The sequence below is a fragment of the Lissotriton vulgaris genome, chromosome 9 (assembly GCF_964263255.1).
Source record: "Lissotriton vulgaris chromosome 9, aLisVul1.2, whole genome shotgun sequence".
In the NCBI taxonomy this organism is placed as follows: domain Eukaryota; kingdom Metazoa; phylum Chordata; class Amphibia; order Caudata; family Salamandridae; genus Lissotriton; species Lissotriton vulgaris.
The window spans coordinates 342,277,886-342,299,814 of record NC_141697.1 but is presented as its reverse complement, the minus strand read 5'-3'; the positions used below and the strand labels follow the sequence as shown (position 1 = coordinate 342,299,814).

Here is a 21,929-nt window from a genome sequence, read left to right as displayed (position 1 = left end):
TTTTGGGAATCCCTGCCACAACAGGGAGTGTCACGGAAGATCCTGACTCAAATAGTCAGACCTCACCAAGACAATTTCGCCAAAGTACTTTGGGGTCCGGGGGGAGAACTTACAGAGGCCATCCCTGTCAAGAGGGGAGTGAGACAGGGCTGTGTCCTCGCCCCTACCCTGGTTATACTGTATGTAAATGATTTAGTACAGCACTGACAAAAAGGTACCCATGATTCACCGGAGTTGGGCGGGATCCACATATGTGCATTAACCTTTGCACATGACACAAATCTGTTGTCCCAGACTACAAGGCGACTACAAAGAATATTAGACAGTTTTAGCTAGTATTGCGGATCAAAAGGACTAGAAATAAACCCTAACAAGACTATATACATGGGCACATAAAAGCTTTAAAAAACGAAATAGTGTTAAATCATACACCATTAGAGCATGTAAATAATTTTACATACCTTGGTATGACAATTGATTCAAAATGATCTTGGAAACCACATTTAAACAAAGCCTAAACAGTCTTAATACAAAACTGCATGCCAATTGTGAAGAAATTACAAGCCACTGAAATCAAGGCAATCTCCCTGACATTGGAGGTTTAAAAATACAGAGCCTAAACAGCAGTCCTCTTTGGATCTGAGCTATGGGGGCGGAGAAAATCTGAACTAATAACTTTTATGTGAAAATAAAATAATGCAGACTTTTACATCTCGTCCCCAAAATACTACTTTGATTCCCCTGTTTTACAACATTGGCATCAAAAGAGTAGAGTATTTAGTTATACTGAGACCCCTACTATATTGGACTAGGATGTGGGTTACAGAAGAGTTAAAATCATAAAGACAAGGGATGAGAGAATTATTGGAACTTGATGACAATTTACATTTCCATGGTTTAGTCATTTGAGAAACTGTTTTTTTAAGCTGGCTCTAAGTAGATTTGGACAGACCCTACCTCACTGACAGTAGTTTCTAAAACGGAGCTAAAGAGCACTTACTGGAACTTTGTCGTGAATATGGTGACATTAGATTCTACAGCGGGAAGACTTACTATACAATTTTTAACCTTTAAATCAATCCCCAGCTTTGAATTTGTTTGGGATGAAATTCAACCCCAATTAGCAAAAACCCTATACATGAATTTATGTTATGAGATTTTCCAGATTAATTTTTTTATAGTTAAGTGGGTATCTGAACTAGTAGGAGGAAAGAAACTCAAATGCACCCTATGTGGGTTAGACGCTGAAGAAGATATTGCACATATCCTTTTTTTGCCCAGAATATGCTAGTTTCTGAAGGAAATGGATAAATATGCTTTGCTTGGGGTTGATGACCAGGAAATATTCAAGGCCCTAACAATACAGGAAACTGACAGCTCACGAATATTTGTATTTGGAATTAGTAGATTTTAATTTACCGTTAGCTATTTACGGAAAAAGAAAGGTCTAAAATGTTAATGTTTTTTTAGGATCACATTAAGCTACATTGATTATGAATTGTATAATTATCATATTGTATCACAATTTCATCATTAAATGCTATGAAAAACTCACTTATGGTATAAGATTATGTTTTTTAGGGCAATGACAATTAATCCAATAATCGTGACTGTTTTATTATTATAAGCAACATGTCCGTAACTTTGGATAAAAAGGACTGAGAATTCAATCTTGGATATGGTGCACAAGACAGAGGGCCAATCATATGACTGTCACAAGATGCACACAGAAACTAATATCTATTGTCTGTATGTAACTATTTTTATTTTATGTTAATTTAATTAGTATTGCGCACAGGTACTCAAGAGTGTCCCAGCACAGAGCAGAGAGGGGCAACCATCAGGGATTTATGTAAAGAGATATGTTTTCAGGTTCTTCTTGAAGATCAGCGGGTCCTGAATGTTCTGGAGGGCGAAAGGGAGAGCGTTCCAGGCAACAGCAGCTTTTCGAGCTAGAGAGCTGCCTCCAAGCCTCTGACATTTAAAGCGGGCGACCTGGGCGAGGCGCTGGGACAAGGAACACAGATATTGCGCTGGAATGTAGAAGGCGAAGTGTTTTTGCAGGTAAATGCGGCCACGGCCATGAAGAGCATGATGGGCCATGACATAATATTTAAATTTGACCCGGTCGGCTACAGGATGCCAGTGCAGAGAGCGCAAGTGGGGTCTCATGCTAGTCCTGGCGGGAATTTCAAGAAGGAGTATGGCTGCCGCATTTTGGACCACATGGAGTTTTTTTAATAGATAGCCCGGGATGCCTATATAAAGGGCATTAGCATAGTCCAGACGAGACAGAATAAGGGTTCAAATGACAGTCTCTTTCGCTACCCTAGACAGGAGAGGGAGAAACTTCCTCAAAGATTTCAAAAAGCCAAAGCAGTTCCCAGAAAGTTTCTTGATCTGTGTAGTGAAGGAAACCACACCCCCAGGCTTCCCTGTAGAAGTGGAGATAGGGAACTCAGGGGGCCAAGGAGTTTCTCCAAAATTGGGGGAAACTTACCATATAGGATAATCTCCGATTTATCGTTGTTGGTGCGGCAGCTAGCCATTGAAAAAGGGAGGACAGACAGTGTTGAGCAGAGGAAACAGAGTCCACATTCTTAAACCACTGTGAAAAGAAGCTGAATGTCATCTGTGTAGGCCATGACCTTAGCCCAAAGTTCCCCTGCCAGGTAAACCAAAGGTGTGACATAAATCTTAAAAAGGAGTGGGCTAAGGGAAGACCCCTGTGGGACTCCTGTGGTCACTGCCTGGGGAGAGTACGAGGATGGTGGATGCCATATCTGCTGAGCCCATGCTTCCAAGAAGGATCTGAGCCAGCCCCAAACAGCACCCGACACCCCGATCTTGGTTAGAAGCGAGAGGAGGAGGGAGTGGATGTCAGTGTCGAATGCCGCCGACAGGTCAAGCAGAATTAATGCTGCCTTCCCGCCGTCATCCAGACACTTCCTAATTGCCTCCAAAACCTCCACTAGGGCAGACTCGGTACTGTGGGAGACTCTGAACCCTGACTACCTTGATGCAGCAGGCCCTTTCTCTCAACAAACTCCGTGAGTTGTCTGTTCACCACTTTCTCGCACACCTTGGCCAAGCCGGGTAGAAGGGAGATGGGACGGTAGATCACTGTTCTAAGTGGGTAAAGCAACGGCTTTTTTAAAAGAGGCAAAATCTTGGCCTGCTTCTAGGACTCTGGAACGCAGACAGCCTGAAGAGACAGATTGCTGATACCATTCACCTCATTATTAATGGTCTCAGCAACTTCTGCCAACATTCTGGCCAGATAGGGGTCCGATGGAGAGCCAGACTTCAGGACTGTAAGAATTTTAAAGGGACTCAGAAAGGTTCACAAGCTTAAAGGCATGCAGAGAATGGTCGGGATCAGCGGGTGGTGACACCACAACTTCCCCAATCCCCTTGTTGCAGGAGGAGAAGGCCGTCTGAATAGAAAGGATTTTATCCCTGAAGAAATTGGAGAGGCTCTCCCACCAAGTGTCTGTGGACGGAGACTCCCTAGATAGAGCGGCAGGGCACGTAAAACTCTGTACAATAGGAAAAAAAATGTTGTCGTTGTTTTGAGCAGATTCAATGTGAGTTGCATAGAATTGCATTTTGGCCTGAAGTAAACTTCTCCATTATGCTTTCTCCTGTGCAATCTTTTAAAGGTACTCTTCTTTATCGTCCACCGACCCTTCGTTCTTCATTCCTGGCAGGTATCAACACTTTATTAGAACCCATAGCAGCTAATACTGATTATACAATACTAGGAGATTTTAATTTTCATTTAGAAGCTAATAATGATAGGGACTCTTCAGCCCTTATCTCGGATTTCGCCTCGGCGGGCCTTAAATTATTGAGCACTTCTCCCACCCATCAGGCGGGACATACCCTTGATGGTATATTTACTAATAACTCTAATATCACTCTGCACTCAGTGAAACCGTTAATATGGACAGATCACGCAGCTGTAATGTTCACTATTGTAACTAGAAATTATAAAAATTCACAGACTACCAATCGTTCACATGTCCAATTCCGAGACTGGAAGAACATAGATGGTTCAATTTTACAATCTACTTTGGCTTTTACTCAACCAAAAGGAACAATAGACCCCAATGTAGCTTCAGAGAACTATAATGCTTGGCTCAACAACGCTTTTACTTCGCTAGCACCTTCAATAAAATGCTACCCGATCGTAACATACCTTCTGCCCCTTGGTTCACAGAAACCCTTAGGTTAGAGAGTCAACGTTGCAGAAATCTTGAAAGGCACTGGAGCCGAAACTATGATAACAACGATAAAGATATATATAAAAAAGCCTTGTCTGAATATAGAAAGCTTCTAATTATAGAAAAACGAAAGTTCTATCTTGAGCAAATAGAATTAGCTAAAAATTCCACCAAACAACGTTATCAAGTTGTTACAAAACTATCTATTCCACCAGTAAGTATTACCACAGAACCGTCTCAAAATCTGTGTAATGGACCTAGCGGATTTCTTTCAATCCAAGGTAAATGATATTTTTTCAAACTTTGCGGCTAAAATGAGCACCGAACCCATTGGTTCTATTAGGAATGACCCCTCTTCCCTTACAATTTTTAATGAATTCAAGCAAATTTCTCAACTGCAGCTAGAGGAACCTATGATTAGTATTAAGTCGGGGTCTCCTTTGGACCCGTGTCCCCCTATGGTTCTTAAACCAGTGATTAATCTGATAGCCCCAACTCTTACAAATATTTGTAATTCTATGTTTCTGTCAGGCTCTTACCCGTCAATCTGGAAGACAGCGATCATAAAACCATTACTGAAAAAATCAGACTTAGATCCTTTAGAACCCAAAAGCTATCAACCGATTGCATCTCTTCCCTTTCCCTCTAAAATATTTGAGAAGATTATGAATTGCCAACTGATGGATTACATTGATCAAAATAATCTTCTTGATGAAACTCAATTTGGGTTCAGGAAAGGGCACGGGACGGAGACAGCACTGATCAAAGCAGCAGATGAGATCAGATTGATATTGGATCAGGGAGAAGCAGCAGTCCTGATTTTATTGGACTTATCTGCGGCCTTCGACACGGTCGATCACAACATCTTGATCGACCGTGTAGCCCACATTGGCATCCAGGGCAAAGCCAAAAACTCTTCTGACTTCTTTTCTGTCTGGCCGCAATCAGTCTGTTAAACAGGGTAGTTTCTATTCCCCTGTTTTTACTCTACCATGTGGTGTCTCCCAGGGATCCTCGCTAAGTCCGACACTATTTAACATCTATGTTTCGGACTTGGCGAGGGTCATTAAAACATATGGAATAGGGGTGACATCATATGCAGATGACACGCAGTTGGTACTCGCCATCCATAACAACGGAGGAACTGTTGCGGCTAATTTTCAGGAAGGTATGATGGCTATCAGCTCCTGGATGGATCACAATTGTTTGAAATTAAATTCTGACAAGACGGAGGTCATGGTCTTTGGAAAACTGACTCCGTCTTGGTCCTCAGTCTGGTGGCCATCGGACCTAGGAGCCCCCCCATGCCTGTTACTAAAGTCAGGAATTTGGGGGTACTATTTGACAACAAGTTATCATTTTTGAACCATGCTAATGCAGTAGTCTCCTCATCCTTTTACACTCTGAGGATGGTTAAGAAACTACTACCTTTTCTTCCTTCTGGAGCAGGCAAACCCCTAATGTGTACTTTAGTACTCTCTAAAATTGATTACTGCAATGGTTTGCTACTAAATGCCCAAGAACAAGTTCTGAATAAAATGCAGTTAATTCAAAATGCGGCCGCCCGAATTCTGACAGGCACACCAAAATTTTCTTCCATCACCCCCATTGTTCGCCAACTCCACTGGCTTCCGGTCAGGAGTCGCATCAAGTTTACGGTGCTCTGTATTACTTATAAAGCTATGAATAACACTGGCCCAGAATTCTTAAAAAAAGCTTTATGCACTTACTTGCCCAAAAAAACGCTACATTCATCTGCAGCTCTTCTGCTCTCAGTTCCGAGAACAAAAAAAGTGAACTGGGGTGACTGACGATTCATAGTATCTGTATCTAGACTCTGGAACTCTATCCCTCTACATATAAAAATCAGTCCATCCTTAATTACTTTTCGGAAACTGCTAAAAACATGGCTTTTTAGTCAATAATAAATTAGAACCCCTCCTGAGCTTTATATCCAGCAGCGCCGAGACATCTTAGGGTATTTGCCCGCTATACAAGTTGTATAAATAAATAAATAAAATAAATCGCCCCACTGTAGATTTTTTGTTTAATACAGAGCTTCTGCTTGGCCGCATGGAAATATCCGCTGCGGCGCCAAGCATGCTCGAGGATCTTGGATTCATGTTTGATTGCTTTGAGGTCAAGAGTAAACCATGGTTTTAGATGGAGAATCCCTAGACAGTCTTGGACTTGGTGACAAGGCAAGCAAATCCACTGCACTGGAGACCCAGTTAGTAATTCAACACGCCGGCCCTCGAGATACCCCTAGAGGGTGGGCCTGGAAGCTTCCAAGGCCTGGCTGAGAACAAGAGGGTTAATTTTGCCTAGGGCTGGTTTGCCTACGAACGTGCTGATGGCTTGCCATTGATAACTTCCCAAGAAAAATAAGTTAAAAAGTGGTCGGACCATGAGACCGGACGTGGATCCTCCAACCAAAGGGGAAAATTGGTGCAAATAGGGTCTAGTATATGGCCTGCCTGGTGGGTGGCAAGATTAACCCACTGAGACAGTTGAGCCTGGTGCAGGGTGTCCAGACAGTCAAGCGAATCCTTGTTATCTACCTGATCAAAGTGAATATTGAAGTCTCCTAACACCATGTAATGGGAGAATTTGCTAGGCTAGAGAAATAACACCATCGCCCCACACTTCAAAAAAAGGGCCCACCGGACCAGGGGGCCTGTAAATCAGGGAGCCTCCCAGAGTGAAGTTAGCTGAGAAGCGAATACTAAAATCAAGGGCCTCACAATCACCCCAGGAAGTAACATCGCCCCTGCGATGGTCCCACTTATTCTTATAAATGATGGCACTCCGCCCCCCCTCCCCTCTGGGCGATCGGCTTTGGAGAACTGGGGAAATTTAGTCAGCACTTTATATCCATATATTTGTACTTTTAGTATATTAACCTATTATGGAGTTGTACTGTGATTTTATCTTGATGTTGTTGTTATGTACTTTGAACCGAAATAAAGTTGGATGATGATGAAACACTCTAAAAAAAATTTTTAAAGTGCCCTTCACACATGAGATTTTTATCCCTGGACACAAACTCCTTATATTTCTAGTTTGTTGGCTTCAAATTCATTCGCTATAGTGCTCAACAAATCATAGACTGCTCTGCTTCAAAATTCTCAGACAGTAATTGTAAATCTAAACACGGTTCTTGAGCAAAAAAGGGAACATATTGCTGCTGCAATACAATGCATTTATTATCTATATACCTGCTAATTAACATGACCTTAAATTAAATTTTTTTTAGATTTGTCAAAATTAGGCAGCAGTTATTAGTCAGTAAGGATGTGTACCAGGAGTAAAAATGGGAACTTGTCCGTGGAGGACAGCATGATTTTTCTTTTATTATATAGAGAATCTCTAAGAAGCATCTTTAGTGATATTATAGTTTAGCAGTGAACTTTTTACGTTCTCTGCCACGTCATAAAATAAAGGGATTTCTAGATCTCAAATCCGGCTCCAGGCCTCCCACAAATCTACATGATGTTGTGGGATATTATTTGAAAACGTGAACTGCTAGAATGAAGAATGGCACTAGGTAGGCCTTATAATATAACAGCTTTAGTTATAATGCTGCCAAAGGAGATTTTCTGCAAACCTGAAATAAAATCCATATTTTGGTCAATCATATCCCTGTCCATTTCTTGGGCATTTCAATGCTTTTAATACAGCAACAAATAAGCAGAGTATTGTAATTATTGTAATTCTTGGGTCACTGATGTGCTAAGGGACTGTGTGGACCATTGTCTGCCATGCGCAAGAATCCTAATTTACAGTATGTTAAGCACTTTTTGACTTACCTATAACTGAGGCAAACAGCTCTGGTGTAGAACTTCCGGCCGCCATGAAAGTGGCCCCTGCCACATCCTCACTCAGATGCAGTTTCTGTAAAACAGATGTTGGTCACTTGTGTTTGGATAGTACACATATATGAGCACTCAAAGGCAATATGAGAAACTTGAACACTGGTCAGTGTTGATGGAGGTCATAGAAACACTACACAGAGTAAGTACAACATATGAAAACTTTGATTGTGGCTCACATTCAATGTTAGCTGTTGATGTTGCAACTACATTCTTCTTGCCAAATATTTCGGCGCATCCCAGTCAACAGTTAACGTGTTCTCAACCCTTAGCAGCTCTATGTAGGCAGCACATTAATATAAGTTCATGTTTACTACTCATTGACAGCAATCACACTGGGTTTGAAGAGGTCTGCTGGTGTGTTACAAGGCGACGGGGGTCCAAGACGCCAGGTTTCTCCCTGGGGGTAAGTGTGATGCTCTGCAGGTAGTGGAGGCAAGGAGCATATCCACTACCCAGTTGAGGGTCGCTGGGCAGGTTCCACCTCACTACAGCACTATTTTATTTTATGAAAGTTTGTGAGGTTTTGTGCACAATTTCAATGGACGACATCATGAAGAGTTATTGTTTAACCCTGCTGCATCATCTATGTAAGTCGATCTAACAAAACAAACAAATTTTTTTTTTTTTTTTAAGTTAGCGTGTAGCCAATGCTGAATAGTCTCACTGAATTACAGACAATTGAGGTCCTTGAAAACATCATGTGGAACCTAGCCAATTGAGAGTGGTCAGATATGGTAGTGAACTGCCATGTTATCTCTCTGAGTGGTTAAGGGCTTTTGGACTATTCAACTGTTCAAAGGATTTTAATTTACTATATGGTTATGGGTCACTGGTTAGGTTCTTGGAGGAATTGCCTTTCTGGGGGTACTGTCACTCTAACAGTTTTCTCAAACTACAGTTAATAGCTAAGGACTTTTTAAGTATGTAAAATCATTCTAAAATACCTGGTGCTGCAGCCAATTGGGTTACTTCAGTTTTCACACAGAGGTTCAAAAAATTCATAGGTCAGGTGGCAGCTCACGCGAATAGTTCTTCACTGCACAAGCAGCTAATGATGGCTATCAAAAGAGAAAACCTTGAGGACAACTGGGGTGTTCAAAACACTCTCAGCTTTTTGATATGCATATGGATATGGAAGGAACAAGTGCTACTCTCTTACCTGATGATAAAGTATTGGAAGATAACAATCTGGCAGCTGAATCTTTTATATCTTAGCAAATTGCTGAGGAAAATTTAGCGCAGACCTTTCTGGAGATTGAATTAAGCCTGGACAAAGTCAACGAGTATCCTGTATTTGCAAAAAACAGGTGCAGGTGTAGGGGATGCTGCATCAGATGGCTTTCAGTTTATAGCTCCCCATCCCCCCTCTGACTCTTCTCAATTGCCTCCTTCTGCTCTTCAGAAGATTTTGCATTGTCTTTGCCCTCTGTTACCGAGTCTGTTAGGAAGTGAAAAGGTGCTCATTGAATCGGTGTAAGGACCACAGCATGAGGGTCCCGGCAGGGTTGCAAGACAGTCATTATGTAATGGGGTACTAAAAACATGCTCAATCTTATTTTGGATGAGATCAGAGAACTCAGGGCCTCACAAGCTATAGAAATTATGGCTTTACATGCTAGGCTTTCCCAAGTCAAGGATACTGTTTCCCAGATTTCAGAGGGGCTAAAGAAAGCTGGGTACAGGATTTCAGAGCTGGAGGACCAGGTCACTATGATGCAGAAGGTGAACCAGTTTCATAAACAACAGTACCTGCTGGAGAAAAAGCAAGAGGAACTAAAAACTCATTCATGTCGTACCAATATATGCATTGTAGGGATTCTGAAGGTATGTGAGAGCCAACATGTTCTTTAATGGGCTGATTCATTTTTAAGAACTCATGTCGTCCCGGAATACTCCAGTGACTTGACATTAACTAGAGCTCATAGGGTGCCAGCACATCGGTCCATTAGGTAAACATTTCCACGTACCATTTTAGTAAAGTTGGGGGAGCAGGTGTTAACAAATGCAATAATCTGTCGTATTTTTCCTGATGTGTCTGCCTCTGCAGCTAGACGTCGAAAAGATTTTGTTAACATGCGCTATTTATTTAAAGCTGAGGGTGCTCAAGCAACAATTGTGCAGCAATCCAAATATAAGGTGTTGGTAAAAAGGCAATTACACTTGTCCTGCAATGTCTCAGTCAGAGGAGCTCCTACAGCAGATTTCTAATAATTCCTAATTGTATGTTATAAACTGTGATATATATAGCGATATAGTGATTACTACAGTAAATTGATATTAGGATTTTCTTGAGGACTGCCTGCCTGTTTTGCTATATTTGGGTTCAATTACAACTGTTATAAATTGTGATATATAGAGATCAATATTTTATATCAGGATTTATTGGATGGCAGCCTGCATTGTTATACCTGATGTTGTTTTAACCTACAGGAATTGTGATGGTGTGGCGGGGGTTTGCTTGTGCAACCGGGTGCAGTGTCATGGCACCCAGCTTAGTTAGACACGTTCGGAGAGGGGTAGTGTGGGCACTTCCCCTCTCTTTGGGGGTGGGTTTTCTTTTGAGTGTTTTTTTTTCCTTATACATTTCTTAGTGGGGCTCCTGAGGGGGCCCAGGGTGGGGTGGGGGACTGCGGGTTCTCACATTCCTCTAAAAATGTGCACCTTTGTAATACGTTTCTATGTGATAAGGTTGAGGGGTTTAGAAATGTTATCTTCTTTGCATACACACTTGTGGGGTTCAGTAATTGTTTACATCAAAATCGTAACAGCCTGTTCAGATTCCTCTTTGGTTAAGGGGCTCACAATAAGATCCTTTTTGATAAATAGTATTTGAAAATGGGTCATAAAGATAGAATTGTATCATGTAACGTTAACGGTATGGTAAATAGACGTAAATGGGATGCATTGATGAGATGGCAGGCTGCTGTTTCCCCTGAAGTATTCTTTTTACAAGAGACACATCTTAAAGACAATTTGCCGAAAGTTTATATACCAAAGCAGTACTTTCATGTGCTGTTTGCTTCAGCAGGTCTTGCAGAGGTTGAGATTTATTTGGGTAGTGGTCTGTAGTGAGTCCTTAGTGATATAATAAGGTATCCACAGGGTTGTTGGCACTAGGCTAAGGTTGTCGTTAATGGCTGTGGTTATTGGCCTTTCCCTTAATTTAGTGAATTACTATGCCAATGAGATGGATGAGACCGAACCTTTGCAGCAGATATATAAGAGTGCGTTAGGAGTGGTTGAGTCAATTATTATGGGTTTTTTAAATTACATTCATAATTACATTCAGGAGCTTGCCAATGATACCTCTCACAGATCAAAAAAAACAATTAAAACCTGGAACTAAAAAGGTTGACATCCTTAAGAATGATTTATATCTAGTAGATCCTTGGAGGTCTGATGAATACAATGTACCTCTTACAATAGCATTCCAGAAGACACATACATATTTTCTGGATGTATGGTTTTAAACCTCAGACAACAAAATTCACACCACTTTATTTTGAATGCTGACGGCATGTAATAGTATTTACAGGCCTCTTGTGCACAATCAGCCGGTATGATCAAAGCCATTCGATATAGAGAGATGCTCCATATTTGGTGGAACTGTAGTGAAGATAAGGAATCTTGATTTAATGATCAATAAAATGAAACAGAGAGGATACAACCTTATGAATTTAGAGAAAACTAAACAGAAAGTTAAAACAATACAGAGAAAAAACCTAATCAAAAACAAAATAAAAGAGAAAAATGATAGCTGTTTGGCATTTATCACTTCTTATTCTATGAATAATAGACACAAATATAAAACTCTCAATAAATATCGAGAGCTTCTGTCCACCCTTCCCAGTTTGGAGATCATACTCCCAAGGAAGCCTTTCGTAACTCATAGAAGGGGAAGGACTATTAAAGAAATTGTAGGTCCCAGTTATATTACCCTCACTATTGCCATCACTATTACAGATAGGAGAACTTGATCACCAGATCAACCATTGGGCTTTTATACCTGCACAACCTGTACTGCATGTAAATTGGGTGTTGATAAGTTTGCCACTTTTAAATATAATACTAATCAGGATTATAAAATCAACCCTTTTATGAATTTTCGAACAAAATTTGCAGTCTATGTGATCATCTGTGGTTGTAAACAAAATCTATGCTAGAAGTACAGCGAGGGAGTTGAGGATACCCATTATGGAACATGTGATAGCATGGTGAAATAAGATTACTTTGTACCCATTAGCCTCACATGAATGTGCAAAGAAAGATAGGAAACCATTACGCTTTCACAGTATTGATGTTATACCAGGTGATCAATGAGGAGGAGATAGGATACTGACACTCGGGCAATGTGAGGCAAAATGGATTTGTCGCTTGAGATCTGTTGACCTGGGGCTCAATAAGGAACACGAACTCCCTCATTTTTTGTACTGTATGGGAATTACTCTGAAAGTTGGTTCAAGTTGCTTTGAATTTGAAGGTAATAGGGACTATGAATTCCATTCGTTTTTATAACTCATGGGATTCATTTTGAGTGCATATGAGTTGGATGTATAGTGTTAGCATTATTTAACCAAAATGTGTCACACAAGACCCAAGGACACTTTGATTTTACTTTTTCTAGCTGTTGTGTTGTTTTTATAGTAGGTGAAAATTGTATGAACTTTTGTATAACTATCAATTGTTTTGGGTCGGTGCCTCGTCATAGTTGGCAGCCTTGAATATAAGTTGATCCTGTATTATGATGCAATAAAATATATGTAATCATGTATAATGAAATGTTTGTGGTAAAATCTGATTTTGGATTATTGGCTACAAGACGACTAATATTCGTTATAAACATAATGTAATAAAAAAAACAAAGATGGTCACCGCTGGATTGTAAGTAAGATGTATACTATGAGTGGAAGATTTATTAAATTAACTTAACATTAGGATATGTATTATGGTTAATCAATTGTGGTGCAATTGGCTATTAGATAAACTTGAATTTGTTTTTTACACAGGGTACTAGTTTTTCTCATTCCCTTAGTTTGCAAGGGAATGGTTTGCAAATGCATCACAAGCTGTGTTTAGATGGCTGCCATTTTAATGGATGCTTTCGAATACAAGATCAAGATATATGGCATATAGAAACAACTTCCAGGCTGTACAGTAAAGAGGATAAAATCATGATGCACTTTTGACATGCAACAATGTCTCTTTATTAGTGCAACTCCTGCAAATGCGCAGAAACATTTGAATGGCAAATTATCTCGTAGGGACCTTGCATGATGATTATTGTATAATGGAAGCCAATTTCTGTCAGTTGGCTTGTGATACAGCACAGCAAACATACTACCCTCATTGTGCATTAATGGTAGGTCCAAATAGTTGATCTCAGTATTACTGGAGTTGTACGCGAACTTCAGGTGTGGACTCTGGGCATTTAACCATTATATAAAGGCATTCAATTCATCCACAGAGCCCTGTCAAGTATGAAGACGTCATCAGTATAACACCAAACCCTGATATTATTACTCAAATATGAGTTCTACGGGCTGTATACCTTAAGTGCTTGAAAGGAGCCCAAATAAGGGTTTGCTATATTCGGTGCAAAACAAGCACTTATAGCCAAGCCTTTTTTGTTTTCAAGTAAAAATCTTTCTTGAATACAAAATAGGCTTGTGTCAAAGCCTCTTCAGATAGCTGAGCCACAAATTGAACTAAGGTGGGCTTGTCCTTATTATTCATTCTCAGAGTGTACTGAAGGATTTGTATGGCCTCATCCTGTGGGATGTTAGTGTATAAGCACTCTACCTTACATGTCAAAATAAAATCAAGACCTCCATTAAAGGGAATACCTTCCACAGTAATAATGAATTATCTGCTATTCCTTAAATACGATCTAATCTTTGGGACCTCTGGTTTAAGAAAGGTATCAACATACCATTTGACACCCATACACCAGACCCGGTTCTCACCGAGGGTCATATAGCGGCCGACCATGTATTGGTACTTGGGCATTCGGACTTATAACACCAACCAAGACTTGATGAATGGCAACCTCACCAGGGGGATAACCTCCTTGACATCGCAAATAGCATTTTGAAAAACTCTTGCTCTTTCAGTCGCAGGGAGGATAGAATGATTAAGATGGTGGTGCTTCCACAACTGTCATACCACTTTGCAAACCTACTACTCTATATGCCCCTCATCTTTTTTTTGTCAACTGGAACGTTCACTTTGTGAACTCATATGGAACAAATCCCATTGTAGAGTAGAGCTAACGAAACTGTACTTACCCTCGGATCAAGGAATGCTGATACCCAACCTGGAACACTTTTATTTAGCGTCCCAGATACAGTGGGTGGCCAAATGGGTTGCAGAACTACACCTATCAGACACAGCTGAAAACGGTCCTCCATATACCATAATGGCGATCCTTCATCCCTTTCACTTTGAACTCGCGAAATGGCATGAGATGGGTATCCACACTATGGGGACATCCACGTGACTGCACGCCTATGACATTCAACACTTTTAGTGGAAGAAGAGAGTATGCCCCCGGGTCTGTTCATCAGTCACACATCCTGGGTACACACATTGCAACGACACTGGGGAGACATAATGCAAGAACCACAAATACATCTCACAATACAATACGTGCATGTTCAGGGGGAAAGGAAACACCTTACTAAATTGTTTGCAGATGCAATTCAAACTCAGACGGCAGCAGACTTGGCAGGGCACCCTGCACGCTCACTGGGAAACGGACCTGGCTCGCCCATGCACTTCAAAAGAGTGGGACACAATGTTAGCTAGCCCCACATTCATCCATCCGAATGCCAAGTTCCGAATGATTCAGTATTACCTTTGGCACAGAGCATATCTTACACCAGACAGAATCAATCTATATTATAGAAAAGAGGCACACTGCCCACAATGTCAGCTTCCTTCACATTCTATGGTTGTGCCCCGTACTATGTGACTATTGGGAGGGGGTAACGCGACACCTATCCGAGTGCACTGACAGACCACTCACAAATTCATGGAAGATATGCCTGCTGGGCATGTTCTCAAGGGATAAGAAACATAAAGCTACCACTAGATTTCTGGACCTTGGCCTGATGGTAGCCAAGTGCCTTATTACACGATGCTGGAAATCCAGTGATTCCCAGTCATCCAAGCCTGGTCCTTTTCAATACTTAAGTGGGCTATGGCGGGGGGTATATCCCACCACAGAGAAGACACTCTGGGCCTGTGAAAATATCTATCTCCTCAAACTGGGATCCACTGTTGACGGCCCTACAATCAGCACTGTGCTTTGATGGGAATAATAATGATGACGATGCAGCGTAATAAGTGAACAAGTCCCAGTGCACTTATATTGAGTTTTCAGTGCTTAGCTGATTTTGCAGATGCATACTATGCCATAAGATGCAGGGTGAACTAGGATAATGAGGTAATAATTGAATGTTTCTTTCACACAGTGACCGGAAACTGCATGGAGCAACAGCGAACCTTCTCCCCTACACTGTTGTTGGTTATCACGTTGTTGTTAATCTTTTGGACTATATGGCAAACTAACACTGTTTTTCTTCTTGTTTTACAAAAGATTGTGGGTTTACGACTCTTAAGGCAACTGTAGGATGCAAGTATATAACATGCAGTAGTGACACAGCAAATGTGCTAACTTCTCTTGAACATGGGACCTTCCCGTGTCAAAATGCATTATGTACACCACTCAGATTGTGTATTAGGGGAATGGTTTACCAAGCAGAGCATGCTGACATTAACAAATGGTGTACTGTGCAAAGTCTTTGAACACCCCTGCAGTAAATGAAATAAGAATTACTTCTGTCATGCTAATAAAAAAGATCAAACAAAAGAAAGAAAGGTATCAACATATTTACACGGTGGTACTGATCAACAAACCGAGCCTGGAAAATGTGTTGCATGTAAATCTTGCAGCAAACATCACATACAAATGTGATGAAGTCTCTTCAATCAATCAATCAATCAGTGACACTTATAAAGCGCGCTACATACCCGTGGGGTCTCAAGGCGCTGGGGGGGGGGGAGCCGCTACTGCTCGAACAGCCAGGTCTTCAGCTTCTTCCTGAAGGAGAGGTGGTCTTGGGTCAGGCGCAGGTCGGTCGGGAGGGAGTTCCAGGTCTTGGCGGCCAGGTGGGAGAAGGACCTTCCTCCTGTAGTCGCTCTTCGGATGCGGGGGACGGCGGCGAGGGCGTGGTTGGCTGATCGGAGGTGGCGTTTGGGAGCGTAGAAGTTGACTCGGCTGTTGAGGTAGCTCGGGCCTTGGTCGTGTAGGGCTTTGTGTGCGTGGGTGAGGAGGCGGAAGGTGATTCTTTTGTTGACGGGGAGCCAGTGAAGGTCTCGCAGATGTCCGGAGATGTGGCTGGTTCGTGGGATGTCGAGGATGAGTCTGGCTGAGGCGTTCTGGATCCGCTGGAGTCTCTTCTGGAGCTTGGCGGTGGTCCCGGCGTAGAGGGCGTTGCCGTAGTCCAGTCGGCTGGTGACGAGGGCCTGGGTGACGGTCTTCCTGGTCTCGGTGGGGATCCACCAGAAGATCTTCCGTAGCATGCGTAGGATGTTGAAGCATGCCGAGGAGACGTTGTTGACTTGCCTGGTCATGGAGAGGGAGGAGTCCAGGATGAAGCCCAGGTTGCGTGCATGGTCTGTCGGTTTGGGTGCGGTGCCCAGGGCGGGAGGCCACCAGGAGTCGTCCCAGGCGGAGGGAGAGGGGCCCAGGATGAGGACCTCCGTCTTGTCCGAGTTCAGTTTCAGGCGGCTGGTCGTCATCCACTCGGCTACCTCTTTCATCCCTTCGTGCAGGTTGGCTCTGGCGGCGGCGGGGTCGTTGGTCAGGGAGAGGATCAGCTGGGTGTCGTCGGCGTAGGAGATTATGCTGAGGTTGTGTTTGCGTACGATGGCCGCGAGGGGGCTCATGTAGACGTTGAAGAGGGTGGGGCTCAGAGATGATCCTTGGGGGACGCCGCAGATGACTTCGGTGGCCTCTGACTTGTACGGTGGTAGGCGGACTCTCTGTGTTCTCCCGTCGAGGAAGGAGGTGATCCACTCCAGCGCCTTGTCCTGGATTCCGACGTTGCTGAGGCGCTGCACTAGGGTGCGGTGGCAGACCGTGTCGAATGCCGCGGAGAGGTCTAGGAGGATGAGGGCCGCTGTTTCTCCATTGTCCATCAGGGCTCGGATGTCGTCGGTGGCGGCGATGAGGGCGGTCTCGGTGCTGTGGTTGGCTCGGAAGCCGGACTGTGAGGGGTCGAGGGATCCGTTCGTCTCGAGGAAAGCGGCCATCTGCTTGTTGACGGTCTTCTCGATGACTTTGGCTGGAAACGGGAGGAGCGAGATGGGGCGGTAGTTCTTGAGGTCGGTGGGGTCCGCTGTTGGTTTCTTGAGTAGGGCGCTGAGTTCGGCGTGTTTCCAGCTCTCGGGGAAGATGGTGGTGTCGAGGGATGTGTTGATGATGTCTCGCAGGTGGGGTGCGATGACAGCGTCGGCTTTGTTGAAGACGTGGTGAGGGCAGGGGTCGGTCGGTGATCCGGAGTGGATGGAGTTCATCGTGCGGATGGTGTCTTCGGTGCTGATCGGGGTCCAGGCGTGGAGGGTGGTGGTGGGGGGTGGTTGTTCGGTCATGGTGTGCGTTGGTTGGTTGTTGAAGCTGTTGTGTATGTCCGCGATCTTGTTGTGGAAGTATGAAGCCAGGGAGTTGCAGAGGTCTTGCGATGGGGTGATGTCGTTGTTTCCTGCGCTGGGGTTGGAAAGCTCTTTGACGATGTTGAAGAGTTCCTTGCAGTTGTGTGCGTTGTTGTCCAACCGGTCCTTGAATGCTGTTTTCTTGGCGGCGCGGATCAGCTGGTGGTGTTTCCGGGTGGCAAGTTTGAAGGAGGTCCTGTTGTCCGGTGTCGGTTCCCTTCTCCAGACTTTCTCGAGGGCTCGGCAGTTCTTCTTGGAGCTCTTGAGTTCGTCGGTGAACCATGGGGCTTTCTTGCTGCCGGGTCTGCTGGGCGGGGTCCTCAGTGGGGCGAGTTCGTCCGCGCAGTTGCTGATCCACTTCGTGAGGTTGTCGGCGGCCTGGCTGGGGTTCGCTGAGCTGGCAGGAGGGTGCTGGCTCAGGGAGGTGGCGAGCTGGTCTGCTGTGATCTTGTTCCAGCTTCTGCGGGCGGTCTGTTGCTGGTGGTGGTGGGTCGTTGTTTTCTTGAAGGTGAAGTGGACGCAGCTGTGGTCCGTCCATTGAAGCTCTGTGGTGTGGCTGAAGTTGATGTCCTTGCTGGATGAGAAGACAGCGTCGAGTGTGTGTCCGGCGAGGTGGGTGGGGGTGGACACCAGTTGCTTGAGTCCCAGGTTGGTGAGGTTGTCGAGCAGGGTGCTGGTGTTGCGGTCGTTGTTGTTCTCCAGATGGAAGTTGAGGTCTCCCAGGAGGATGTAGTCAGCGGAGGGGAGGGCATGTGGGCTGACGAAGTCGGCGATGTCCTCGCTGAATTGTGTGCGTGGTCCAGGGGGTCGGTAGATCAGGGTGCCTCTGAGGGTGGTGTTCGGGTTGGTGTGGATCTGGAAATGCAGGTGTTCGGCGGTGGTCAGGGAGTTGTCGGTGCTGGTCGTGAGACGGATGGTGCTCCTGTGGATGATGGCGATGCCTCCTCCCATCTGGTTGGCGTTTCGGTCCCTCCGGACGATCTTGTAGCCCTCTGGGATGGCGATGGCGATGTCGGGAGCTGAAGAGGCGTTCATCCAGGTCTCCGTGAGGAAGGCAACGTCTGGAGCTGTGGTGTCGAGGAGGTTCCAGAGTTCGATGGCATGTCTGTGGATGGAGCGGGTGTTGAGCAGGATGCACTTGAGGTGGGTACTGCTGGTGTTCGGCTTGGTGGGTGCTGGTGCGAGGCAGGTCCGGATGCAGGTGAACTTGCAGGCGTGGCAGCTGAAGGGTCCGTGGGTACGTCGTGGAGAGGCTTGATGGCATTCTGGGAGTCGGCCGGTGTTGAGAGCGGTGAGGGTGGCGGCGGAGTACGTCAGGCGGGTCGGTCGGGGTCTTCGGGGGCCAGGGGTCCTGGCGCTGGTCGCGATCCGGTCGCGGACGGGCGTAGACGGGCTTACCTTTGGCGCGCCTTCGGCGCACAATCGGCGCGCCCGCTGCGCGTGACCGCTGCGCGTCCGCACGGTCGCCATTTAAGGCGAAGTGCGCGGGTGGGCGGAGCAGCTGGGAGGCGGGAGCGGGGAGGGAACAGAAGAGAAAAAGGGGCGGGGCCAATGTCGGTGGCGGGAAGCGAGAGCGGAGGGCGGCGAGGTAGGCGGCCAATCAGGAAGGAAACTGGACACGGCACAGGGGATACAAAGAAATTAACAGGCACAAATTTAGGGCAAAACAAATAAAAACGGCAAAATACGCGAGCAGACGGCAGAAACAGACAAGCACAAATTTAGGGCAAAACAAATAAAAACAGCAAAATACGCGAGCAGACGGCAGAAACAGACAAGCACAAATTTAGGGCAAAATGAGGAAAAACAGCAAAATACGCGAGCAGACGGCAGAAACAGACAAGCACAAATTACGGGCAAAACAAGGAAAAACAGCAAAATACGCGAGCAGACGGCAGAAACAGACAAGCACAAATTTAGGGCAAAACAACTGGGAAACCAGAGGGGAGCGACCACGGCGTCAGCGAGGCCGGCGGCGAGGCAGAAGGCAGGCAGAGGGGAACACACGCAGCAGCTGGTGGCCGTGCGGCGCGGGGGTGTCCCACAAGTGGGTCCCAAAATTCAAAAGACGGTATATCTTTAAAGTTTGGAAACATTTCATCTTAGTACATCTGATTATATTGCTGTGAGTAAATGACACACAGTTGATGGACGGAATGCAGAATAAATCAAAACATTCACCCCCAGTCAAGAGTTCTGGGTTAAATCCATCATTCCTTTGCCCTCCATGCCACACAAGTTTAGACATGGCCATATGCGAATCAGTCTTGACCCTGTGCCTCATGGGAACAGTCCAAATCGAACTGCCAAGCCAGGTCCCCCCTGTGAGTGGCATTTATTAGAAGTGAAAGTTATTAACATGAACTTTGAAACATTCATGCTTTTCCTCCTAGCCACCCTGAGGAGATGCAGTTAGCGAATTAAGAGACTGTCAATTATCAGGTCCGCCCTCTATGTAGCATCAGTAATTATACACTGAGCAACAGCATAGTCTATTAAATCAAATGTAAGGGAGGTTTTGTATAGCACGCAGCTTGAACTCACATCTTTCAAAGTGCTCTCATATGGGCTAATGAGGGAAAAGGAGGAATGGTGAAATTAAATAATTGCCATGGGTCACACCAATTGTTCAAAGCTGGGATTGATCTGAAGTCTTCTTGTTTTTCACATAGTCCAAGCCAGCCACTAGACCGAGATATCTATTTTTTCAGTTTTAGATCAAATGTCACTGCTTTTGCCCTTAATTCCTGGTTTATGAAGTTACGGCGTGGGTGGTAGGCAGAAGTCATAGGAAGATTCGAATAGTTTTGGGATCGAGGGTCCAAGAGAACCTAGAGGCATATTACCAACAACTAGCGATAATTATCGCTATGTTGGCTTAGCGGCAATATTTTTATCGCCGTGCTGCGGCGATTTTTATCGCTTAGGAACCTTGCTATTATCAAGGTTTATCTCCTAAGGGATAAAAATCGGCCGAAATGCATGAATATCGGTGAAAAGTCAGCTATATTCATGCATTACCGAGCTAATGCTCTTAGCCATGTTATCCCCCTACCATTGGATAACATGGCCAAGAACTGCTCAGGGCATGTGTTAGCTTTTGGAGATATTCGCGCTTAGCGCGAATATCTCCAAAAGTTGGTAATAGGAGATAGCGATGTTAGCGACTGTTTCCAGTCGCTAACATCTTGGCACGCCCACTTTGCATGTCATTAGTGATAAATTTCACTGACATGCAAAGCGGGGCCCAAGATGGTCGCTATCTCCTACTAGCTGTCGCTAACGTGTTAGCGACAGCTAGGTAATAGGGAGATAATTTTATCTCTGCTTTCTTGGCTTTTAAAGCCAAAAAAGCAGAGATAAACCCCCTTGATAATATGCCCCCTAGAGTTGAGCCAGAACCAGGCTTCATGCTCGAACCTGGCTCAAGCTTTCAGTGGTTCGCCCACATCTAGTGCCTGGCTCAGTTTGAGTATGTGAGTGGGGTGGAGCTGTTTAACTGGAAAGGGCGCTAGCACTGCCTGTCTGGTGAATGTAGAGATAATGTTACAAACAACTCTCACGGCACATCACTTTCTGAAGCCACCAACAGCCCCTGGGTGTATAGTGCATTGTATATCAAATAAATGCCAATTGTGTGACTTGTTCTTCTGGAATCATAAACAACACAACTGAGAAGAACGATTATGGGTGGGTTCTTGGATAATGCAATTCCAGGTGGGCACAACGGACATCCCCGGAAAGAGGTGCCAATTTAGATTTTAAAGTATGAGTTTAAAATATTTGTTAAAAACAATAAGGAGAATATAGTTTACATTCAAAATGTATACTTTGCAAAGTAAAGATTAGCAAAATAGGGGTATTTTATCTGGAAATGAGCAGTTGAGGCTTGTATTGTTAGAGAGGAGAGGTTTTGATTTGTTTTTAAACTTGATGTTAAAACGAATACTATACTTGGAAGAATGCTGTTCTAAATGGCCTATTGGATTGTCCAGAGAGAAGACAGAAAATAATGCTAATGTGCTTTGTTTGTTCTGTGGTACTGTTTACCGAGGGAATAAATGAGAAATAATTGAAGTGAATTGTGTGCTTTGTTTATTTAACTATGCAGTGT

At 44.2% G+C, this 21,929-nt stretch overlaps 1 protein-coding gene across 1 annotated transcript in view; it reads right to left on the bottom strand.

The window, feature by feature from the left end:
- Positions 1 to 21,929, bottom strand: part of LOC147690097 (sodium/potassium/calcium exchanger 4-like) — a 609,516-nt gene that overhangs the window by 238,357 nt on the left and 349,230 nt on the right. The window contains exon 5 of the mRNA XM_086936639.1: positions 8,036 to 8,120. Coding sequence (XP_086792765.1) covers positions 8,036 to 8,120 — 85 coding nt within the window. The remainder of the gene's footprint in view (positions 1 to 8,035; positions 8,121 to 21,929) is intronic.